This window comes from Mytilus trossulus, chromosome 12 (assembly GCF_036588685.1).
Source record: "Mytilus trossulus isolate FHL-02 chromosome 12, PNRI_Mtr1.1.1.hap1, whole genome shotgun sequence".
Classification (NCBI taxonomy): domain Eukaryota; kingdom Metazoa; phylum Mollusca; class Bivalvia; order Mytilida; family Mytilidae; genus Mytilus; species Mytilus trossulus.
The window spans coordinates 45,538,426-45,559,353 of NC_086384.1; the positions used below are offsets into that span (position 1 = coordinate 45,538,426).

Sequence of the window (20,928 nt, forward strand, 5' to 3'; positions counted from 1 at the left end):
GTTTCATTAATTTCTGTGCAATTGAATATGTGGTATTTTTATACATGATACTTTGTGGATTGTTTTAATATGTTTCAGGTTTCGACTGCTTGCACATTCAAAGATTACAATGTAATGTAAGACGTCGACAGTAGATCAGATTCGAAGTTATTTTAATTTGAATTATTGTATTGTCTTTGATGATTGATGGAGTGACTCTTGTCACATAAGTATTAACTGCCAGTACTTCAGTACAAATATGCCCGCTAATGTTTAGGATGGGAACTTAAAGGAGGCTAAACATGTTAAGTTGGAAAAATAAAGGAGGCTAAACATGTTTAGGATGGGAACATAGTGGGAGGCTAAACATGTTTAGGATGGGAACTTAAAGGAGGCTAAACATGTTTAGGATGAGAACTTAAAGTAGGCTAAACATGTTTAGGATGGCAACTTAAAGTAGGCTTAACATGTTTAGGATAGGAGCATAAAGGAGGCTAAACATGTTTAGGATGAGAACTTATTTAGTAGACTTAACATGTTTAGGATAGGAGCATAAAGGAGGCTAAATATGTTTAGGATGGCAACTTAAAGTAGGCTAAACATGTTTAGGATGGCAACTTAAAGTAGGCTTAACATGTTTAGGATAGGAGCATAAAGGAGGCTAAACATGTTTAGGATGAGAACTTATTTAGTAGGCTTAACATGTTTAGGATAGGAGCATAAAGGAGGCTAAACATGTTTAGGATGGGAGCCTAATATGAGGCTAAACATGTTTAGGATGGGAACATAAAGGAGGCTAAACATGTTCTTGTCCTATCACTAGCAGTCTACATTTATTATCTCGGTTTAACGTTACAATAAATATCCACAAATTCACAAATGCATGCTGTTAGCCATTATTTCATTCTTTATATGCTTGAAATATTTGCTACTGGATGACCTTAAACAATCTGCCGAGCATTACTAAAGACCACAGGTGTTAATCACACTAACGACCAGGTTAAATTCATTGGAAAATTTCAGTGTAATTGGACAAGATATACCCGAAAGAAAAAAAAATGGCATCATATTTTGTAATAAGAATAGGTTTTTGTAACACTGTCTAAATGAAGTTTTATATGAGCATCTGAAATTGAAAAGAAAAAAACATTGTTCAGAGATCAGGTGTGAAAATGTCGTTAATTTGACATTATGCTCAGTAGATTTAATTTCAGGAGTTTTAATTTGACATTTAGGGACACTTTTTGACAAGTTTTAAATTTCAACCGGGTCAGCGTTTTGTGAAATTTATTTTCCTTATTTTAGATAGCCATGACACAGAAGAAACAAATTATCTTCTAAAATAACAATAAGATGACAAAACACGGCTCACCAAACCCGATTGTATCAGTTTACCTTTTTGTAATTTTGTCACAGAAGTGACACAACACGTGTGTTAACGTGGGTCACGGCATTTCTAGAAACACCCCGAAATGACAGCTGGACAATGATAGGAACTTTTGACCACCACAAAGTAAACTATACATTAAAAAAATTGTGATACGAACTGTTACCATCTAATGGCTTTCGGAATTTAATTTCAATTTGATTATTGAAATTAATTTGAATCAATTTTCGTCAAAAAGATGAAAATTACTTAGGCCTTTGTTACCGCCTATAAAACGCGAACTAATTTTTCACTAGCGATGTAGGTGTTCCTTGATCAAAGTTTTCTCTACCGAGGCGTCATATTTAACAACATTTTCTAACTACATACGGCCATAAACTTCAGCTTTAAATATCTTAAGACCTTTGAATCTACAACGGTACATAAACCTTAAGTATGATAATTTATCTACATATGGTCACTACTAGTACTTCCGTCATTAGACATTATATGATAATTTGTCAAAACTTAATAGCTCGGAAAGGAGTACGACAAATTTTCTTTGTTTCACCGACAGACAAGAACGTCCTGCTTGAAATTTAGGAACCCTTCTTAATCGCACGATACACCATTCTTAAAAGTACGATACTCAATACGCAAAAGTACGATACCATGACCATCCCCAAAAGTACGATACACCATTCCCAAAAGTACGATACGGAATTCCCAAAAGTACGATACACAATTCGCAATCGCACGATACAACTATCCCAAAAGTACGATACACCATTCCTTAAAGTACGATACACAATTCCCAATCGCATGATACATCATTCCAAAAATTACGATACATCATTCCCATCGCACGATACAACATTCTCATAAGAACGATACACCATTCCCAACCGCGCGACACACCCTTTCAAATCACACGGTTCACCATCACAAATCGCAATATACACCATTCCTACTCGCATGGTACACAATTCCAAAACGCGCAATACACACACTTACCATTGCAACATACTAGTAGTGTACTACACTATTCTCCACTGCACCGTTTCCCCGTTACACCTATACTAATCAATGTTTAGGGATCTTTTAAATTAAATGGTACAACGGGTGGTGCTTTGGACAATTAAGATTACAGCGTAAAGGTTGGACAACAGCATATGTATAACCATAACCTTTGCCAAAAAGTAAATGAAAGGAGGGGGAAAACAACATAAGATGCGTGCTTGGACCAATTGTCTCTTTTTATATATTTATTCACATCGCACGCATTATTAAAAGTATTAAGTTTTGCAAAACGACTAGAAATTGATTTTGCACAAAAACAGTTCCTGTGTTCATCATAACGTCTATTCCGAATTCCTCTAATATTTGAATGACGAATTTTGCATGCCAACAACAAATACATATACCTCAATCATTTGTCGTAAAGCATATGCAGCAAGAAACTTTCGAAACCTAACCGTTCTTTCGATATAAGGATTCGAAAAACGGACGACTGCAATGTTGATTGGCGATGAATTACCCCAGTGAATTACCCATCAGTCGAATCAAAGTAAGAACCAACCTGACCCACAACAGGGGCGTAGCTAGAAAGAAACGATGTGCAAGCAACTACCGCCGAGCGGAGCGAGGCGAAAAAAATTTGGGACCCTTTTATGCAGAAAATGTGTTTTTTTTCGGTCATAGGACGGTCATAGGACGGTTATAAAAGAGGCGCTATATGTAGTCAGGACTTATAATAAAATTATGATTGTAAAACTATTAATAAATCTTCTGAATAGAGTAATACTTAAACAAAACATATTTTTGATACAGAATTTACTCTAAATCGTCAAAAATATTCTCTTCGGGTCTAGGCAGAAACAAACTGCTCTTGTCAATATTCACACTGAATGAATATGCAGTAACTGCATGTCGTTGTTCATTGTTCACGGATCGTACATTTGTTTTCAACATACGTAGTACACTGATAGATCTCTATGGTAGCACTCGCAAGATGTTATAAACCAGTGTATATGTTCGGCATATTGCGATCTCCCAATTAAATTCGTCAAAATTACATGCCAGATCAGTTTCGTATGTCTCAGACAATGTTGAGATTTGTTCGTCTGCTATATTTCCTACAACACGATGAAGCAGATACAGCACAAAGAAGCGATTTTCTGATAATACTAGACGCGACTTCACTCTCCAATTCCCTTATCATATGGTAGATGAACGCAAAACATAATGAGACTTTCCAATACTGTTTTGGCGTGTTTGTAGGGTGATTGGCTCCGGTAGTCTGTCGACCGCCTCGGCATATTTTCAATTATATCGAAGGGACCTGATAATTCTAATGCCGATTGGTACATCTCATTCCAAACTGCTGAACCGTACACTGTAAAATGTGCTCCAAAACTACATGTCTTAGACTGAATATTACAAATTCAAATATTGTAAAAGAAACAAGTTACTGTCCGATTTTGCCATCAATTCCAATAAAACTTTTATTTTGAAACCAAATGCCGTTATTCAATGATATTTCATCAATTAAAAAAGTGACAACATAGATGTTTCCTTTAACATTCAATTTATAAGTTTTATTTTGCCATAATTTTTTTTTGCATGCCGATGGATGTGCACGCAAATGCGTGTTGGCGTATAGGGAGCTACGCGCCTGCACAAAATCTGATTATCTGACCATGCAAGCTCAGAGCGCCCGTTGAATAGTGTGGTACCGATACTATAGGTGATTGGAACCAGATAGAAAAAGTGACGTCTAAAATATAAAAAAAATATGTATGTTGTCAAGAAAGATGTGTCGAAGAACTTCTTAAAAAACATTCTTAGTCTTGAATCGCAAAACCAATGTTTTATTACTTTCTAATAGATTTTTTATATAATAGATTTATAATATGGTTTCCTTCTCAAAATTTAAAGAACACTTAAAAATCTTGATTAGATTATGACTTATAATATTTATTAACATTAAAGCTGAGTGTGAAATGATAAATATTTGTGATATTCCGGCAGGTATATAACGAATCATACTTCTACAGAAATATGTACTCCATAATACCCTATATGCAACGGAACAGCAGCATTATAGAAATGCATGAACATTAATAATATTAGGATGGTAACAATTTGTCTTTGTGTCAGATTTCTGAATTAAAAATACTTTTTTGACTTTTAATAATATATAGTTTTGCACATTTCAAATATCATAATTGGCAACAAAAGAAAAAAATTACTCGTTTAAATAAAATTATTTTTAATAAGCCGATGGTACGACACTGTCATTCAATTTTCGTCAGATTAAAGAAATCAACGCTATCAATATTGGTCCAGGTGACAAATCTAACTGTTAAACCTTTCACAATATCTTAAGATTTAGTATCAAATCAATAATATAAAACACCTGTTTATGACACCGTTAACACTGCAGGTAAAACAGTAAATGACGCCCGAGAGGTCCGCGTTACTGGCGTGTCAACCATGACAGAGGTCAGATCTTTTGTAGTGAAGGTAGTCTATGTATAGGTATGTCCACGATACCGCAAGCGACATCTGGACGAGTATCGAAATTTTGTAAGGAAGCACGTGTCACATAACTCCGCTGTCACAATAATGGAGTATTTAATTGTTTAAAGCATTGTTGAAAATTTTTAAATTTGTTTAGATTTGAATGTCAGATTAAGCTTATTACAGTAATTTGTTTACGGCAAACATGTTGCAAAATCAAATCGTGAAAGACCGTTATAAATTTAACGATGTTTATTCAGAATTAAGTATTTATTTGCGAATCAAAACTATGTAAATATATGTCTTGAATACATTCAATTAAATTTGTATGGCATATATTACGGTGTCATGAATGAAATACGACCCGGTCATTTATTGACCTTGAAGGGTTAACGCCTAAATACATATATGTTGGCCACAAACATTTTCTGAGATTTTGTTTTAATAAAATATAAGAATATTCAGGTCCAAAATTTGTATACGAGTTAAAGTCTTCTTTGATCCAAGTTATCTTCAAGAAAGTGAAAAATAAATTAAAACTTAACTTTGTTCTTATAGGAAGATAATAACTGAAGTGTTGCAAAGTACAGAAAATAATATATTCAGTGAGACTATGTTTGGTTACAGCTACCGTTCTCAGTTGAGTTTTTAATGTCCCCTTTTTTTCAATCTTGCAGGAAGCTATAAACATCTTTATTTTAAGATTGATGAGCCGTATTCGCCGCATTGGCGGAACCAGAACTTTTCCTGAAGGGGGGGGGGGGGGGGGGGGTGACTGACCTAAGAGGGGGCGTATTGCATTACCGCTAATTTTTCAAAGTCCCAATGCTACGTTTCCGCAAATTTAAAGTATACGTTTCCGCAATTTGTATTTTTTACTTTTCCGGAAATTTACCTGGTAAATTATAAATATTTGAATATACATTGACTTGAAAAATGTTGCTATGTCCTTAAACAGAGACAGGCGAAAGCAGTTTACAACTAACAAAACTGAAACTTATTTTCACTTTTAATTAATCAATGATTTTGATGCGTGAATCGTTATACTTTCATGTTTCACCAACTTGGTATGTCTATTTAATGAAATGACTGATATTTTCATAGATGACACATTTAAATCCTGTCCGAAATTATTCTACCAACTCAGTTTATTCGATACATGGATGTAAAAATGGAAACTACATTCGTCTTGTATTTGCGATACTTCCACTTAAATCCGAGGAATGTTACACGAAACTGTTGGATCGGCTTATTGATGTGTGCACTATCCGAAGCATAACTCTCCAGCCCGAGGTAGCTCATAATGACTTTAAATGTGTAATGCATACTGCTGTTACGAGAAACACGAATAGTGCCGATTCTTTTCATGACCACAGTGTCGAGTCTTTTCATGCCCATTGAACGAGCAGTTTTACGCTAGACATCCGAACATTTTTGTTTTATCGATATGCTATTGAAACTGCAAACAACATCTTACATAAGGATGAGAACTCAAACTGTAAAAGCACCCGTTTGGAAATGGGAGAAGATGGTCTTCCTTCTTGAACAAAATACAAAACTTGTAAACGGTGAATGTACTACTGTGGACTTTGTACGGCGTGTTGGCTACAAATATTCTGCCAGAACTGACTTAAGAAGTTATATCAAGATATTTCTGATTAGTGCTGACTTTTGAACATACATGTTTGAACAAACACATACGTTTTCATACATTTAAATGATGAACTTTACTTGCATGTTATGACGACCTTTGACTTACTTAATATTTCTTTTATATTATGTCTTTGCTTTCCATCAACAGGTATTCCTCAATTTTTTTTCGGAAAAGCAATAATTTTTTTTTTCCAGAATAGTTACTTTTTTCCCGGAAAAGTAAGATATTTATTTGCGGAAACGTAAACTTTTATTTGCGGAAACGTCATCTTTTTTTTTCGGAAAAGTAATACCAATTTGCGGAAACGTAAAACGCCGCTAAGGGGCCCTCAATTATTTTCGGAAAAGCAATAATTTATTTTTTCCAGAATAGTTACTTTTTCCCGGAAAAGTAAGATATTTATTTGCGGAAACGTAAACTTTTATTTGCGGAAACGTCATCTTTTTTTTCTCGGAAAAAATGCCAATTTGCGGAAACGTAAAACGCCGCTAAGAGGGGGCCCGCTCCAGTCATGATTCCCTATATACTCAACCAAATTTTTCCCACGAAAGGTATAAATTCATTAAAAAGATAAAGATGGAAAGATGGTGAGATTTTTCATAAAAAAATTAGGGTTTCACGACTACCACCCATTAATGAGGAATAGGGGCTACTGTATTACTTGGTATTGTATGTTTGTTTGATTGTTTGCTGTTTATTCTGCTTTGGTTTTTTTTTTGGGGGGGAGGCATAACGGTTAGTAATGATATAATATTTATGTGGTAAATGGAGACTTGTGCGCTTCAGTTTTATAAACTCTATTACATAAAACACAGTTAAAGGGCAGTAACTCAATCTTCTCAATTCCACTTCGTTAATCAGCTCAAGTTCATGTCTTCGAAAAACTGTAATGATGCGCTCTATATATTTAATTGAATAATGCATACTGTCGTTGTTTACTTAGAACGCATGCAACTAATTTTATCGCTTAATTTAAGATATTAGACGGATCAAAAACAATTTGACTTCTTGAGAAAACACACGGCTGTACGAACTGATACATTTATAATCTCCTGTGAAATCTCGTGAGATTTGTTAAATTTCATTACGCATGCTTAACTGTGGTGTGCATTTCATTTAATGGCACGTGCATATTGTCTACCTTTTGATCCTGTGTAGAGTAAATATTTCATTTGAGGATTGAAGCAATGATAAGTCTACACAGGGGACTAACTTTAGGACTATCGACTAACACGATCAAAGTCCGGCCTTACGTCGTGTAGACCTGATTATCAAATTTTAAGGCAGTGTAGTTATATCTTCTGAATTGTTGGTGACAGTTCTACTATTTGCAGATGTCATTATTTTGTGGCTTAAGAACGGTGGAAATTGCAATGATTAATATGGGTCGCAACAAACTAAATATCCGATTTGGCATATAATAGCAACACAAGATTATTGGTGTTTTTTCCAGAAACAAATCTGTTTTACCCATATGTTTTAAATAAAAATTCAAAAAGAATTAAGATCTGCTTGGCAATTTCAGAAAAAAGAATTTTAATTTAATTATACAATTATTTTTAACATAAATGCATAAACCAGCATCAAAGTAAGTTAATACCTTTAATCTATAGAGTTTTTGATTACACCATAAGGATTCCGCATTACCTGAATATAGACCCTGTTGCTACAGCTGTACACAAATATTTTGTACCTGCATCGTCACATCCCTTGTTAGTAAAATATGTAGTTACATGAAGCAGAGACATATATACACATGTATATATGTCTCTGCATGAAGTCGATAAACCAGTGCCAATAAACAAGAATTTTTGAAAAACATACAAAAAAACTTTTCCATATTATAGTAACAAAATAATTGTAATTTTTACCGGAGAGATCAATTTTACGCGTTGAGGACATATTAACGAAAGCAATTATGACAATTTAAAAAAGAGGCATAATGATACCGAACTTAATCCACCAAATCAGTGGCGGATCCAGGGGGAGGATTTCTTTTTTTCCAGTATCAAGTATCGAGTAACAAAAATCATGTATCGAGAAACAAAAAGCGAATATCGAGTTATAAAAAGTGAGTAGCGAGTAACAAAAAGAGAGTAGCGAGTTATAAAAAGCGAGTATCGAGTAACAAAAAGCGAGTTTCAAGTTATAAAAAGTGAGTAACGAGTAACAAAAAGTGAGTATCGAGTTATAAAAAGCGAGTATCGAGTAACAAAAAGCGAGTATCGAGTTATATCGACTAAAAGTAAATCTCATCCAGGGGTGGGGTTTCGGAGGTTTGAACCACCTGTTTTGACGATCAATGTTTTTGAATTGGGAAAAATGGTTTGAACCCCACTTTATCCTGCATTTGAACCCACTTTTAAAAATGGCTGGATCATGCAGCCCCTGCAAATCATATAGTAATTCATACAAGATTAATCATTATATAGTTATACTGTCTTAAAGTGTGTTGATGCAGTCGCATCTGTATGGCTTTTTGTCAATATATTTTTTTTGATACGAGAAATTCTTTATTTGCAAAACAGACAAAAACCAATTTTGGTTATGGCAAATACATTGACAAAACAAACATGATCGAACATAAATAATCGGCTTTCTATTGTAAATTAATGGAAATGTGCATTTATCTTTGATCGAACATTCCGAGTTAAAACATAGTACCTACCAAGTAGTTACCAAATTACCAGACACAAGAAAACTTGAACCTAAAGCCTTGAAACATGATAAATGTAAAACAAGTCTTTTTATGTCAATTCTCTGGTGCTTTGTTTGTCGGTGTTGATTAATCGACGATTACATGGTTTTCAATTTGGAGGTATTCACGCACGTGGGAAGACGATTTTGTAATTCGCAAAACATTGTGATGTTGTAAAATTTATGTGACAAAGAGTATTGACCCATTCTTATCAAGTTAATCTGTACGCGTCAAAATTCCAAGTAAATAAATTTCTCCTGCTGTGTTAAAAGCAGAAAATTCTGAAGTTGAAAAACTCTCAATAAAATGAATTAATGTGTTCTGTCACAAGGTGTTGATTTGTAGTGGGTTCCGGAAGTTAATGCAGATCAGGAAAGCGTTTTCTTTTCTTCTTTTAATTTTATCGCAGCATAGTTTGCAGGAGTCTTTAAAAAAAGGTTAGACGTCATATCAATCTTTAACCAAGTTTGAAGTTTGAGTTAATTTCTATTTTTATATCATATGTGTTGTAGAATAACCTTCTGCTGATTTCGAGGTATTTTAGGTTTAACAGTTATTTTTTGGGAACTTAAAACTTGGAATGAAATCATAATATCGAAGTAAGAATATTGATGTATAAAACTTTACAATAAAACTTTTTTAGTGAAACGAACGGTTCTGTTCTATGTTATTTATCAATTCGAAATAAAATTGTTCTTTTTCTTACATTACTCCTTAATTGAAAGATCATTTATATTTATTTTCATATTTAGTTATTTAAGTTAATCGGCCGCATTTAAACATAGATCTTCAATTATTGGTCCTCTATTGAAAATTAAAAGAAGCGTCAAACGAATCAGACATATAAATGTAAAGGTCAAGGACATCAGCCATACATACTAATCGCTTCCAACTGTTGCCGTGTGTCTGTTATTTCGTAAACTGATCAATTGCCTGCAAAAATTTCATTTACATCAATATTTGAACCAGTTGGTCATGTCAAAAATTTGTGTTCCATTCGCTTCAGTTTTCTTAAAGCATTATCTATGAAGCCATAAAATACCAGGAGAACGCACTTTGTATATTTTGTTAGCTATATAATTCATTTGTGTTGTTACTCGTCTTAAATTCATCAGCGGCTCACATTTGGTGTAAGAGGGACAACTCTCAAATTCTTAACCATCAAATACGATTGACACAAATCTATTGGCAATATCTCACAACCTGTATTGTTTATCGTTTGCATAAAATTATTATTCAACTCAAAGATTAAATACATATGGTATACAAAAATTACACCCCTTTCATTGTTTGCATTACGGGTTGTAATTTTGTAATTTTGAAACGAGTTTTGTACATTTGACTTTTAAAAAACAACTCGAAATAAAACTGGTCGATTACTTACATTACTCCCAAATTATCAAAAGAAGACATAGAGACCTTTTGCTCATAGTTTTTGTTCAAGATTAACATTTTTTTTTGGGTATTCTCATATGATCTTCATGATAGAGCCTACGTGTAGAATGTTGCGTTGGGGAATCGGAATCCTTGCAGAAAAGGAACTGATCATTTTGATATATACAAACGGATCCAGATGTAAACAAAATACATGTATATAAAAAAAAAAAGTATTTTATTGTTATAAGATTTAATATAATAGTTATATAAGACACATGTTGTGTAAGGCTCTGATCCTGTCCATAACGTTATAGTATGGTTTTAGTTTTCTGTTTTGCTTTTTCCAATCATTATTGTGTTGTAAAATGATGCCTTTTATGGTACTTGATTAGATTAATAAAATTCTTATCTTCTTATCTTATACAATTGTACGCAAGTAGTTACAATACACGCGAAGTTCATTCTGGTTGCCATATTTGTTTATCTAAATTTTTTTGGTATAAATTAGCCTGTTAGTTTTCTCAATCGGATTATTTCATATTAAGCATGTCGGGGACCATTACAACAGACTTGATGTACGTGTTCTATTCACTTGAAGATCGCACAGTTGTCGCTACATGGAAAGCGGTCTCATTGGCGATCATACCATACCTCCTTCCAACAAGAGCGTTTGGGCGCAATGATTATAATGATAAACATCTGTTTTGTGCTCTTTGGTGGTGCTATTGTTTCTTTGACACATTCCCCATTTCCATTCTCAGGTTAATTTTTAGTTTTCTGGACCGCTGTCAGTCACTCTCATTGATTTCTTAGCTTTTAATTGTGAACAGATTATGAACAGCGTTTACAAAACATACATACGCAATTGCGCTATTTGCGTATAAATTACTCTTCGACGCAAGTGGATGTCATGAGATATGGGACAAGTTACATTTGTAGCTTTTTCGGCCACCCTAACAGTTACTGAGCCTCCTTTTATATAAGTTGATAGTCAGATACGGAATGAGATGAGAAGAGTCATATCTTTCAAGTAAAGCCATGCGCAGGTTTTGCTGGGTTGTATTGGTCCCTCTAAACCTTTGAGACACGCATGTATTACCCGTTCAGATTTTGTGTTTCATTAGTGAATAATGCCACCTGGGTTACAATTGCAAGTCTTTTTATGATTCATTTTTCTGATTAGGTTAATAATACGGATTTACTCAACTTCAGACTAATACAGTTCGTTTTGTATTGTGAACTGTTGAAAATTGTATAACACATACTCTGAACATAGTATATATTAGTCGGGGTGTAGAATTAATTCAAAATTAGGGGGAAAGACTACGGTCATATTGATATATATATATATATACATGATCCACAAATTTAACAGAAGACTACACTCCTAATGGCGGGGTTAATCTCCAAAAAACTACTTATCAAAACATGTTTTGCAGAATCTTTAGTATGGTTTGGGTTTCATAATGCTTATTTACGTTTGCATTTTAATATTCAAATCTGAAAATGTTTGCAACTTTTTAAATGGTTCAAGTCGTAAAAGAGAGGACTGTCTGTCTGGTAACAGTTGCATGTACTAGTAAGGGGACGACCATTTGATATTCTGGGGGGGGCCAGGAGGATTTTTTTTTGTTCGGTTATTTATTTTTGTAAACTGAGAGGACAGATTATTCATTTTCAGCAGTATTGAAGCAAGATTTTTCATTTTCATTAAAGCAAGGGACTGATTATTCATTTTTTACCACTATATTTATGATATTCGAAGAAAAATACAATTTTTTTAATATATTTATTAATTATGAATAATTAGATATAGGAAGATGTGGTGTGAGTGCCAATGAGACAACTCTCTATCCAAGTAACCATTTTAAAAAAGGCAAACCATTAATACATGTATAGTCAAGTCATTGTGTATCATTTAATCAGAATACTAGATCATTATCCCCTTCAGAAATTTTAAGATTCAAGATTTCATTCATAACCTCAGACACTTACTTGTGTACAAGAGGACAATATATACAAATAATTTAAGATAATACATAGCGAGACAGGACAAACGAAACACACATTCATAGTAATAAGTATATTATAAGAGACAATTGGTATAATTAGATTAAGTATTTTATAATTTTCTGAACGAAAAGAATCATTTATATTCCCAAGCAATATACACGTATTGCATACATAATGTATAGTATTAAAGTTAATTTTACTTACTAAGTTAATTTAGTTTGGTTTTACCTAGCTTCTTTCAAAAGTAATGTCAAACAAATTTCGCCGAGCGGAGCGAGGCAAAAATTTTTTTGAAGGGTTTTGGAACCACTGAAGGCCCAATAAGCTATAGACCTGCTGAGTTATTTATTTTCAATACATTGCAAGTCAGGTTATTTATTTTCAAACTACCACAGAACAAACCATTTATTTTTGTGATTATCAAGGCTGAGTTATTTATTTTCAAAATCCTCCTGGCCCCCCCCAGAATATCAAATGGTCGTCCCCTAATACAGCAAGGCAAAATAGAGATGTACAAATTACAATACACATTTGTAAGTTTCTGGGACAAATAATGCCGCCACATATTTAATGTTATTTATTTCAGCAGTAAACATCACAATAGCATAACAAAAATATAAATGTCTTTAAAGCACTTCAAAGTTTCGATGTAAAAAAAAAGTTTCGATGTAAAAATCGTGTTTCGATGTAAAGATCGAGCTAGTATAGCGGTTACCAAGGTCTCCATACTGGTTCATCTTTCAATGCACTTAAAGAAGATGAAGTTGAAGGACTAGAGCGGTGGCGAGACATTTCCATTTTAAAACAAATAGATTCAGACAGAGCACTTTTATTGTCTAATCTCGAGTCTCGAATAAGGTCCATAAATTTACTTTGATTTGAATACACATCACATTTCAGATGATGCGAAGGTAAACTATTTTGTTTTGAATGTGGGGTCATCATATGTCCATTTTGTAATAAAACTGGTTCAAATGTTTTTGACTCGGAACGATAGTCTGAATGCGGCACGGAATAAGCACTGTGCGGATGTGTATAGTCACTAGTTTGTTCGGGAAACTGTATAAGCAGACGTTCCGAAGGTAATGACATGACGTCATGTCCGTTCTGTGGAATTTGCACATGTAAAGGTTGTAGAGGTATTTGTCCATTATTGACATGTCCAGCAGTTGAGCCTTGAGTACAGCCAGAAATATGATTCATCACACGATTTCTTACATTGTCGTTAATTCCTTGACTGGCTCCGAGATATCGCGCGACTTCACTCGCACATTCAGCGTATCCGAGACTATATTTTGCGGCAACTGTTGGATCGGAAGCCATGGCAGAGGTTATCTGTCGTCTTTGCATAGAACGAAGATATTTCACGGTCATTTCCAAAATGTCAGCTTTTTCCAGTTTTGAGTAATGTGTAGCCTAAAATATAGAAAAATACAATTATAATAATGCATCTGAAATTGCAACATTTTAAAAGCTTAATGACAATTTAATATTAAGTTTACACTGTTTAAATAAACTAAATTTGCAAGTTCATTCAATAAGCCAGCTGTCAATACAAGTTAACCATGAAAGTAATTTTTCAAAATGACTGATTATTTATAACTCCATTGAAAACTGAACCTGGGTTTCGACGGACTAATTTGATTTTTCTGATCTTTTGAAAATAATGTCTATCAACATATTCTGTTCAGATGGTTTTGTGTGTGGTTATAGATGACCAGTATGGTCGAGAAAATTTATGAATGGGTCAAAATTTATAACCTTGAATGATTTCATCACTTAAACTCTAATATTTTATTTTTACACATTAAATGTATAACTAAATTATTATATTAACTTACATCTTTCTTCATTGCTTGTAAGACAAGTGACTTGAGCTGAAGCAAGCAGTTATTAATCCTGGCTCTTCTTCGCTTCTCCATCAATGGCTTTTTACTCTAAAAATACAATGTAACGTATTAAATAATCAGACATCAAATAACTAACGTAGAAAAAGAGAAATATTTTAAAAGCAAATTGCAGTGAACTAAATCAGATATGAATATCAAATATAATTTTGAAGTTCATTAAAATATGAAAATATAAAAATCAAATTAAAAATGTTTAAAATTAGTGAAATAATAAATAAATGATAATTTTGATAATCATTCTTACCTTTCTTGACAGTTTTTCTTCCATTGAATTATTCTCTCTATCGTGAATGTCCATTTCAAACATATTTGTCCAGTTTCATATAAAAATAGTGATCCTTACAGTTAGACGGGTTATCAACAAGTGTAAAATTAATCAATTGAGAACCACACTTATACTATGTCAACATGTGGTTCAATGTTGGTGTGAAGCTATTTACCCTTAGATTCCCACGGTAAGATGCCTCAGCATACGACCAATCACAATTGACTTAATTCGCGGGAAATGACCAGGTATTGAGCTATCGAACGATCTGATTGGCTATCAATAAGTACCACTTCAATATGGCTGTAACGGTATGTCAATCAAGTGGTTTATCGGTTGTAATCTAAATAGGGCCACGTGCCATAATGATTATACAGTTTTGTGGGAAAACTCCGCCTTTCTTTGGTCTTAATTATTGTGTAAATACGAAGCGTGATAACCGAATCGCTTACAATACTTGTTTACGGCGGGCTCGTGGCCGCCTTATCATAAATGCTCCCTGTTTGTGGAGGAATGTTATATCTTTTTTGTATCGGCTCGTGGGAAAATACTTCAAGTGGGAAGTTTAAACTTTAATCGAGAGTAAATGAATGTACATTGCATATTAACTTCATGAGAAAATTTTCGCTGCCACCTGCTTCTAATTTTAGATAATGAATACAAAAAGGTCTTTGAAATATCAATTGAATTAGAGTTTTCAGTTCTTAGATTGTAGGTAAACAAATCTGTCAAACGTATTATTTATTTTCTATTTAAAGTAAATAATATTCTTGCAGATTCCCTTAGGGGTATTTGAAAGCATTCCGTTAAATAGCTGCCTGACTCAACAGAAATATTATTTTACATTATTGGGCAAATTAGTATAAGCTTAGGTCATTTGATATTTAAATATTTTGACACAATGCCACAAGGCATATGCAATTGATTTGACACTAATAATATGTACATGGGATGAATAACAAACATGACATAAAGCAGATCACTTCGAACTGACCACTTGATATTTGCATATTTATAATATTCAATTTAGATAAACAGCTAAATATTATACACAATTCTGGAAATTGGACTATTTTTTCGTCAGTACATTTTTTCACACTTTTGAAATTTTACCGCTGGTTTTATTGAGACAAAATTAACAACACAAAATTGGCCACTTGAATCAAATATCTTTTAACAAATAAATAAAAATAAATGTGAACATATTTATTACAGTCTCACTTTTACATATATTACATGCCTTATATGTTAGATTTATTCTATGCAATCAAATCAGTGCAAAAAGATGAAAAACGATTTATTTAATTTTCCTTTTGAGGAATTAATAAATCCGTTCTACTTTCGGTGCACTTTTCCTCATATAATAGAAATTGATCTAAAAAAATAGCTAAAGGCTTTCGTAACTCATTAATTCGTTTTTCTATTATGTAAAATTCTAGATCAATTGATAAATTACACGTTTTAAAGAAGAATGGCGGGGGAGGATGACATACGACCTGTCTCGCGCGCCATAAATTGCCCAACCCTTCACCTGGCTGCAAACAACAGGAAGTGGGACGGTCGTATGAAAACCATTGCACGTGCAAGTTGCTTTTTAGCATTTATCGACTGACACCATGTTTCACCTGGCAAATATCCGGCGATTAAAGTAAGCTCGCCATTAACAGGACTGTTTTTTCCTTTATCTTGGTGACGATCATTTTAATGATCTTTATTTGAAGTATTTGTCAACTTTTTTCGAAGTGTTTTTATCCGATTATGTTGCTTTACGAAAACATGTTGACCAAATATCAATTTCAAAACGATGTAAGTTTAATTAATAACTTCTAGGTCAATTGCATGAAATCTAAAGTAAATAAAAAGGATAATTATAAGCTACATTTTGGTAAATTGTTTTATCATTTTAGGTTTAAGACTCAAAGGCCCAAATTTAATTTTGTTAAAACCTGGGGTCCTAGTTTTAAACCGAATTGAAAGCTGAACACTTTTTCATTGATTATATTAAAGCAAAATGGGTCGCACTTTTCTTTTATTCACGATCTATCAACTTGATGACATGAACAATTTTAATTGTTTCACTTGAAATAAGAGAGTTATATCGGAAATTGTACTCCAGATTTGACCATGTTCACACGTTCGTCATTCAAGGCGTGAATTTTTACCGGAATCCGACTTCCGTTTTTTTTGTGACCTCGTGGTGCGAATAACTATTGGTGGTCCTCACCCCTGCTCTTACAAGTACTATAATCTGACGAATAATTCGATAATACTACACTATAATAGAAAAATAGCATTGTGTAAGTGGCTCTAATTATATTTATACAATTACAACCTATTTTAAACGTGTGAAAATTTTACGACAATGTTATAGTTGTCACGTATTTTTTGAGATTTCTGTTACATACACACCTGTATAAGTACTAAAATTATATAATTACAATTTGACAGGTTGTTGACACATTTTGAAAAATAATTGAACCGATGGTCATTTAACGGTAGAAATAATAAATTTAAATTATAGCACATATGATATGCTATACTTTTGTTCTTCGTCATTGCAATAATGATTGATAAGACTTAATTGATTTTAACGGCAATTATAGCAATTGTAAAACAATAGTAATACGTAATAATTATAAAATAATAATAATAATAATCATACATGTAACCAACTTAATGCCAAAATAAATTTATATAATGAGATTGCATATATTTTCTATACAGCTTTGCCTTTTTGCAGTGAAACAAAACTTATAAATTTAATTAATATTAAGAGCAGCGCGCTTTGTTAAATAATATATATGTTGTGTACAAGATGCGATTTTGTACATATTATAATTTTTACAGGGCTGTTGTACAAGTTATAAGATTTTTTTAACCCGTTATACCTTTTTGACCAGGTGATACAAGTTTTTCTAAAATGCATCATCCATTAGAGTTAAGCGGTGCACAAAACACTAACTTGTACAAACAATCTGTACAGCTTTACAATTTGTACATACCATATTTATATATATATATACATGTATGCAAAATGTATGATGCATATGATTATTACAGTTTTGTTGGATAAGTTTTTTATAATTATTTCTGTTCCAGATATAATAATCATATCCTCTGAGGTCGCATGTTATTACGCATTACACATAATTTGTTTAGTAAGAGATCTAAATACGTTTTGTTTATTTAAACGTATATTATTGATTAAATTCTTCTTCTCCTTTTTAAAAAAATTAAAACTTGAATGATGCGCTAAAAGTAATTAATAATGTAAGGCCTTTTTATTTCAATTCGTTAATTTTCGGTAATTTCTTATTAATAAATACTGTAAATAATGCTTTTGATTTGAGATATGCTTTACTGAACCACAAAGTTATCCTGAGTTGGTAGCACGAGTGCTAAGAGAGGGATGGTTGGAGGGGTCCCGATCCCGACATCCCGAAATTCGAAAAAAAAAAGAATTCCCGTATCCCGAAATTCGAAAAAAGAATTCCCGTATCCCGAAAGGTCAATCCCGAAATTCCGAGCTTATAAACTTCCGATCCCAGAGTCCCGATAAAGGTCCTATCCGCCTCAAAAGATGAGGCTCGCGTTTTGCTGCTGCTGAGGATAAAAATGCAATCTGCAATGCACGCAAATACCAACTAGTGTTGCGTTCATGCTGAATAAGTTCTTGCTTACTGATAAAAAAATGTTTTGATGTGCATTGTGATTTGCTCTTTGGCTAAATTTAGATTTGCTCAATCTAATTAAAATATTGATCTCTGATTTCAGATATCGATATTTTAATTAGATTGAGTTTTGCTCAAACTACTGTGGTTTAAAGGGAATATTTTTTTAAGTGCAATTTCTTATTTATAAAGTTTTTTTTTCTAGTATTGCTTTTACTGATGTCACAATCTATTTCTATGCTTTTATTTTGTCTGTACTTTGTCTATACTGTATTATGCTGTACTTTGTCTATACTGTATTATGCTGTACTTTGTCTATAACTTTATCATGCTGTACTTTGTCTCCACTGTATTATGCTGTACTTTGTCTATACTGTATTATGTTGTACTTTGTCTATACTGTATTATGCTGTATTTTGTCTATATTGTATCATGCTGTACTTTGTCTATACTGTATTATCTTAGATGCTCATAAAAAATAACAAGATTGGTATTGGCAGGAAATGGCCACAGCATTTATTAACAGATATGATATATGTACTGTTATATGAAATGCAATTTGTGATATGATATATGTACTATTATATGAAATGCAATTTGTGATACATGATATATGAACTAAAATTAACTGATAAAAATGCATATGTGTCTTTGAAAATGTTATATGATGATCGCCGAATATGTTTGAGGTGGCAGACCATATATGAAAAGGGGAAGTTCAAGATAAGCTATTAACCCTGGAAATCAGAGGCTAATGCTATCATACGATTACAATAAGTCTGTAAACTGCAAATATGTTATCTAAGCGCAGCGAAATCTGCCATAAATGATTACAATAAGTCTGTAAACTGCAAATATGTTATCTAAGCGCAGCGAAATCTGCCATAAATCAAGCGACTAACCCTGGATATCAGAAGTTATCGCTACCAACGCAAAGTTTAATAAAAATCAGAAGAAAAAAAAAACTAATAAATTTCTTTCCAAGTTATCCATTCAATTTCTATATGCATGCACGTCCACTCCTCGTCCAGGATTAATCTTTTTTCTTGAAAGACCGTCTCGTCATTAGAACTTTTGTACATCTTTCCACATAGAGTGATGATTTAATTGATGTAGTCTAGACAATACAATTCTGAAATAAACAAACAAAACCAAACAGCAGTATCTTCCGTAGGAATTGCATTCTACTAATAAATTTAAGGGAGGGTGGGCGGGTTTTAGAAGATAAATCTATGGCTAAAAAATGCGTCTGCTTTTCCTAAATGTCGACGTCAAAAAGGAGGATTATGGGTAAATCAATCACTTGCAAAGATCGATAATCCAACTAGAAACCAAATACTATTACTTGACGATGTAGTATAACGACGGACAGTGGTATGAGCACTACCGATAACTGATTTAAATTTTAGATTTTAAATCCTATTATCTTAGATGCTCATAAAAAATAACAAGATTGGTATTGGCAGGAAATGGCCACAGCATTTATTAACAGATATGATATATGTACTGTTATATGAAATGCAATTTGTGATATGATATATGTACTATTATATGAAATGCAATTTGTGATACATGTAGATATATGAACTAAAATTAACTGATAAAAATGCATATGTGTCTTTGAAAATGTTATATGATGATCGCCGAATATGTTTGAGGTGGCAGACCATATATGAAAAGGGGAAGTTCAAGATAAGCTATTAACCCTGGAAATCAGAGGCTAATGCTATCATACGATTACAATAAGTCTGTAAACTGCAAATATGTTATCTAAGCGCAGCGAAATCTGCCAAATTGGCGGTGCTGCGACAATTTTAGTCTATAGTTAAAATTTTCACAGAACCGTCAACCGCCAATAAAATTGGGGGGAGCTGCGCATAGCTGTGCCATTTCAAGCAAAATTTTGATTAAAATAATTTTCTGATAAATGAATATGCCATTATATGATATAAATTGTAAATTAACAAGCAACTATTTGTATTATTTATAAAACAGCCCAATAATGTCGATATTTCGTTTAACTGTTCACTAAGAACATATATAGGCAACTAAAAACTGTCAAATAGATATAGGAAGATGTGGTGTGAGTGCCAATGTGACAACTATCCATCCTAACAACAATTTAAAAAAAAAACGTAAAGCATATAGGTAAATGTAGGCCCCCAACACGGAGCCCTGGCCCACACCGAACAACAAGCTATAAATTTTCCCAAAATTACTAGTGCAAAACCAACGGTCTAATCTATATATATATATATATATAATGTAATGTTTGAAGACCGTCATTGCAGTCTTGGCAATAAAACTCGAGACCAAATCAAGTTGTAACAGGCAATTCAATATATAACCTTGATATAAATTGAACTAGCTAATGATGAAAGTAACCTAGTTTGATATTTTAAATATATCATTTCCCAATGTGCACTGTACTATAGCTGTGAGGATCTTCCAAAGTTAGCCATCGGTAAAAACA

General features: G+C 33.0%; 1 protein-coding gene across 1 annotated transcript; it reads right to left on the reverse strand.

Moving 5' to 3' along the window:
• Window positions 1-13,171: 13,171 nt before the first annotated feature.
• On the reverse strand, window positions 13,172-14,990 carry LOC134692668 (transcription factor HES-4-A-like). The gene is made up of 3 exons (XM_063553136.1): window positions 14,764-14,990; window positions 14,451-14,546; window positions 13,172-14,025 (listed from the first exon to the last, which is right to left on the reverse strand). Exons 1-3 carry the CDS (start codon window positions 14,824-14,826, stop codon window positions 13,321-13,323), a joined length of 864 nt encoding a protein of 287 aa, XP_063409206.1. The 5' UTR covers window positions 14,827-14,990; the 3' UTR covers window positions 13,172-13,320.
• Between the last annotated feature and the right edge of the window lie 5,938 nt (window positions 14,991-20,928).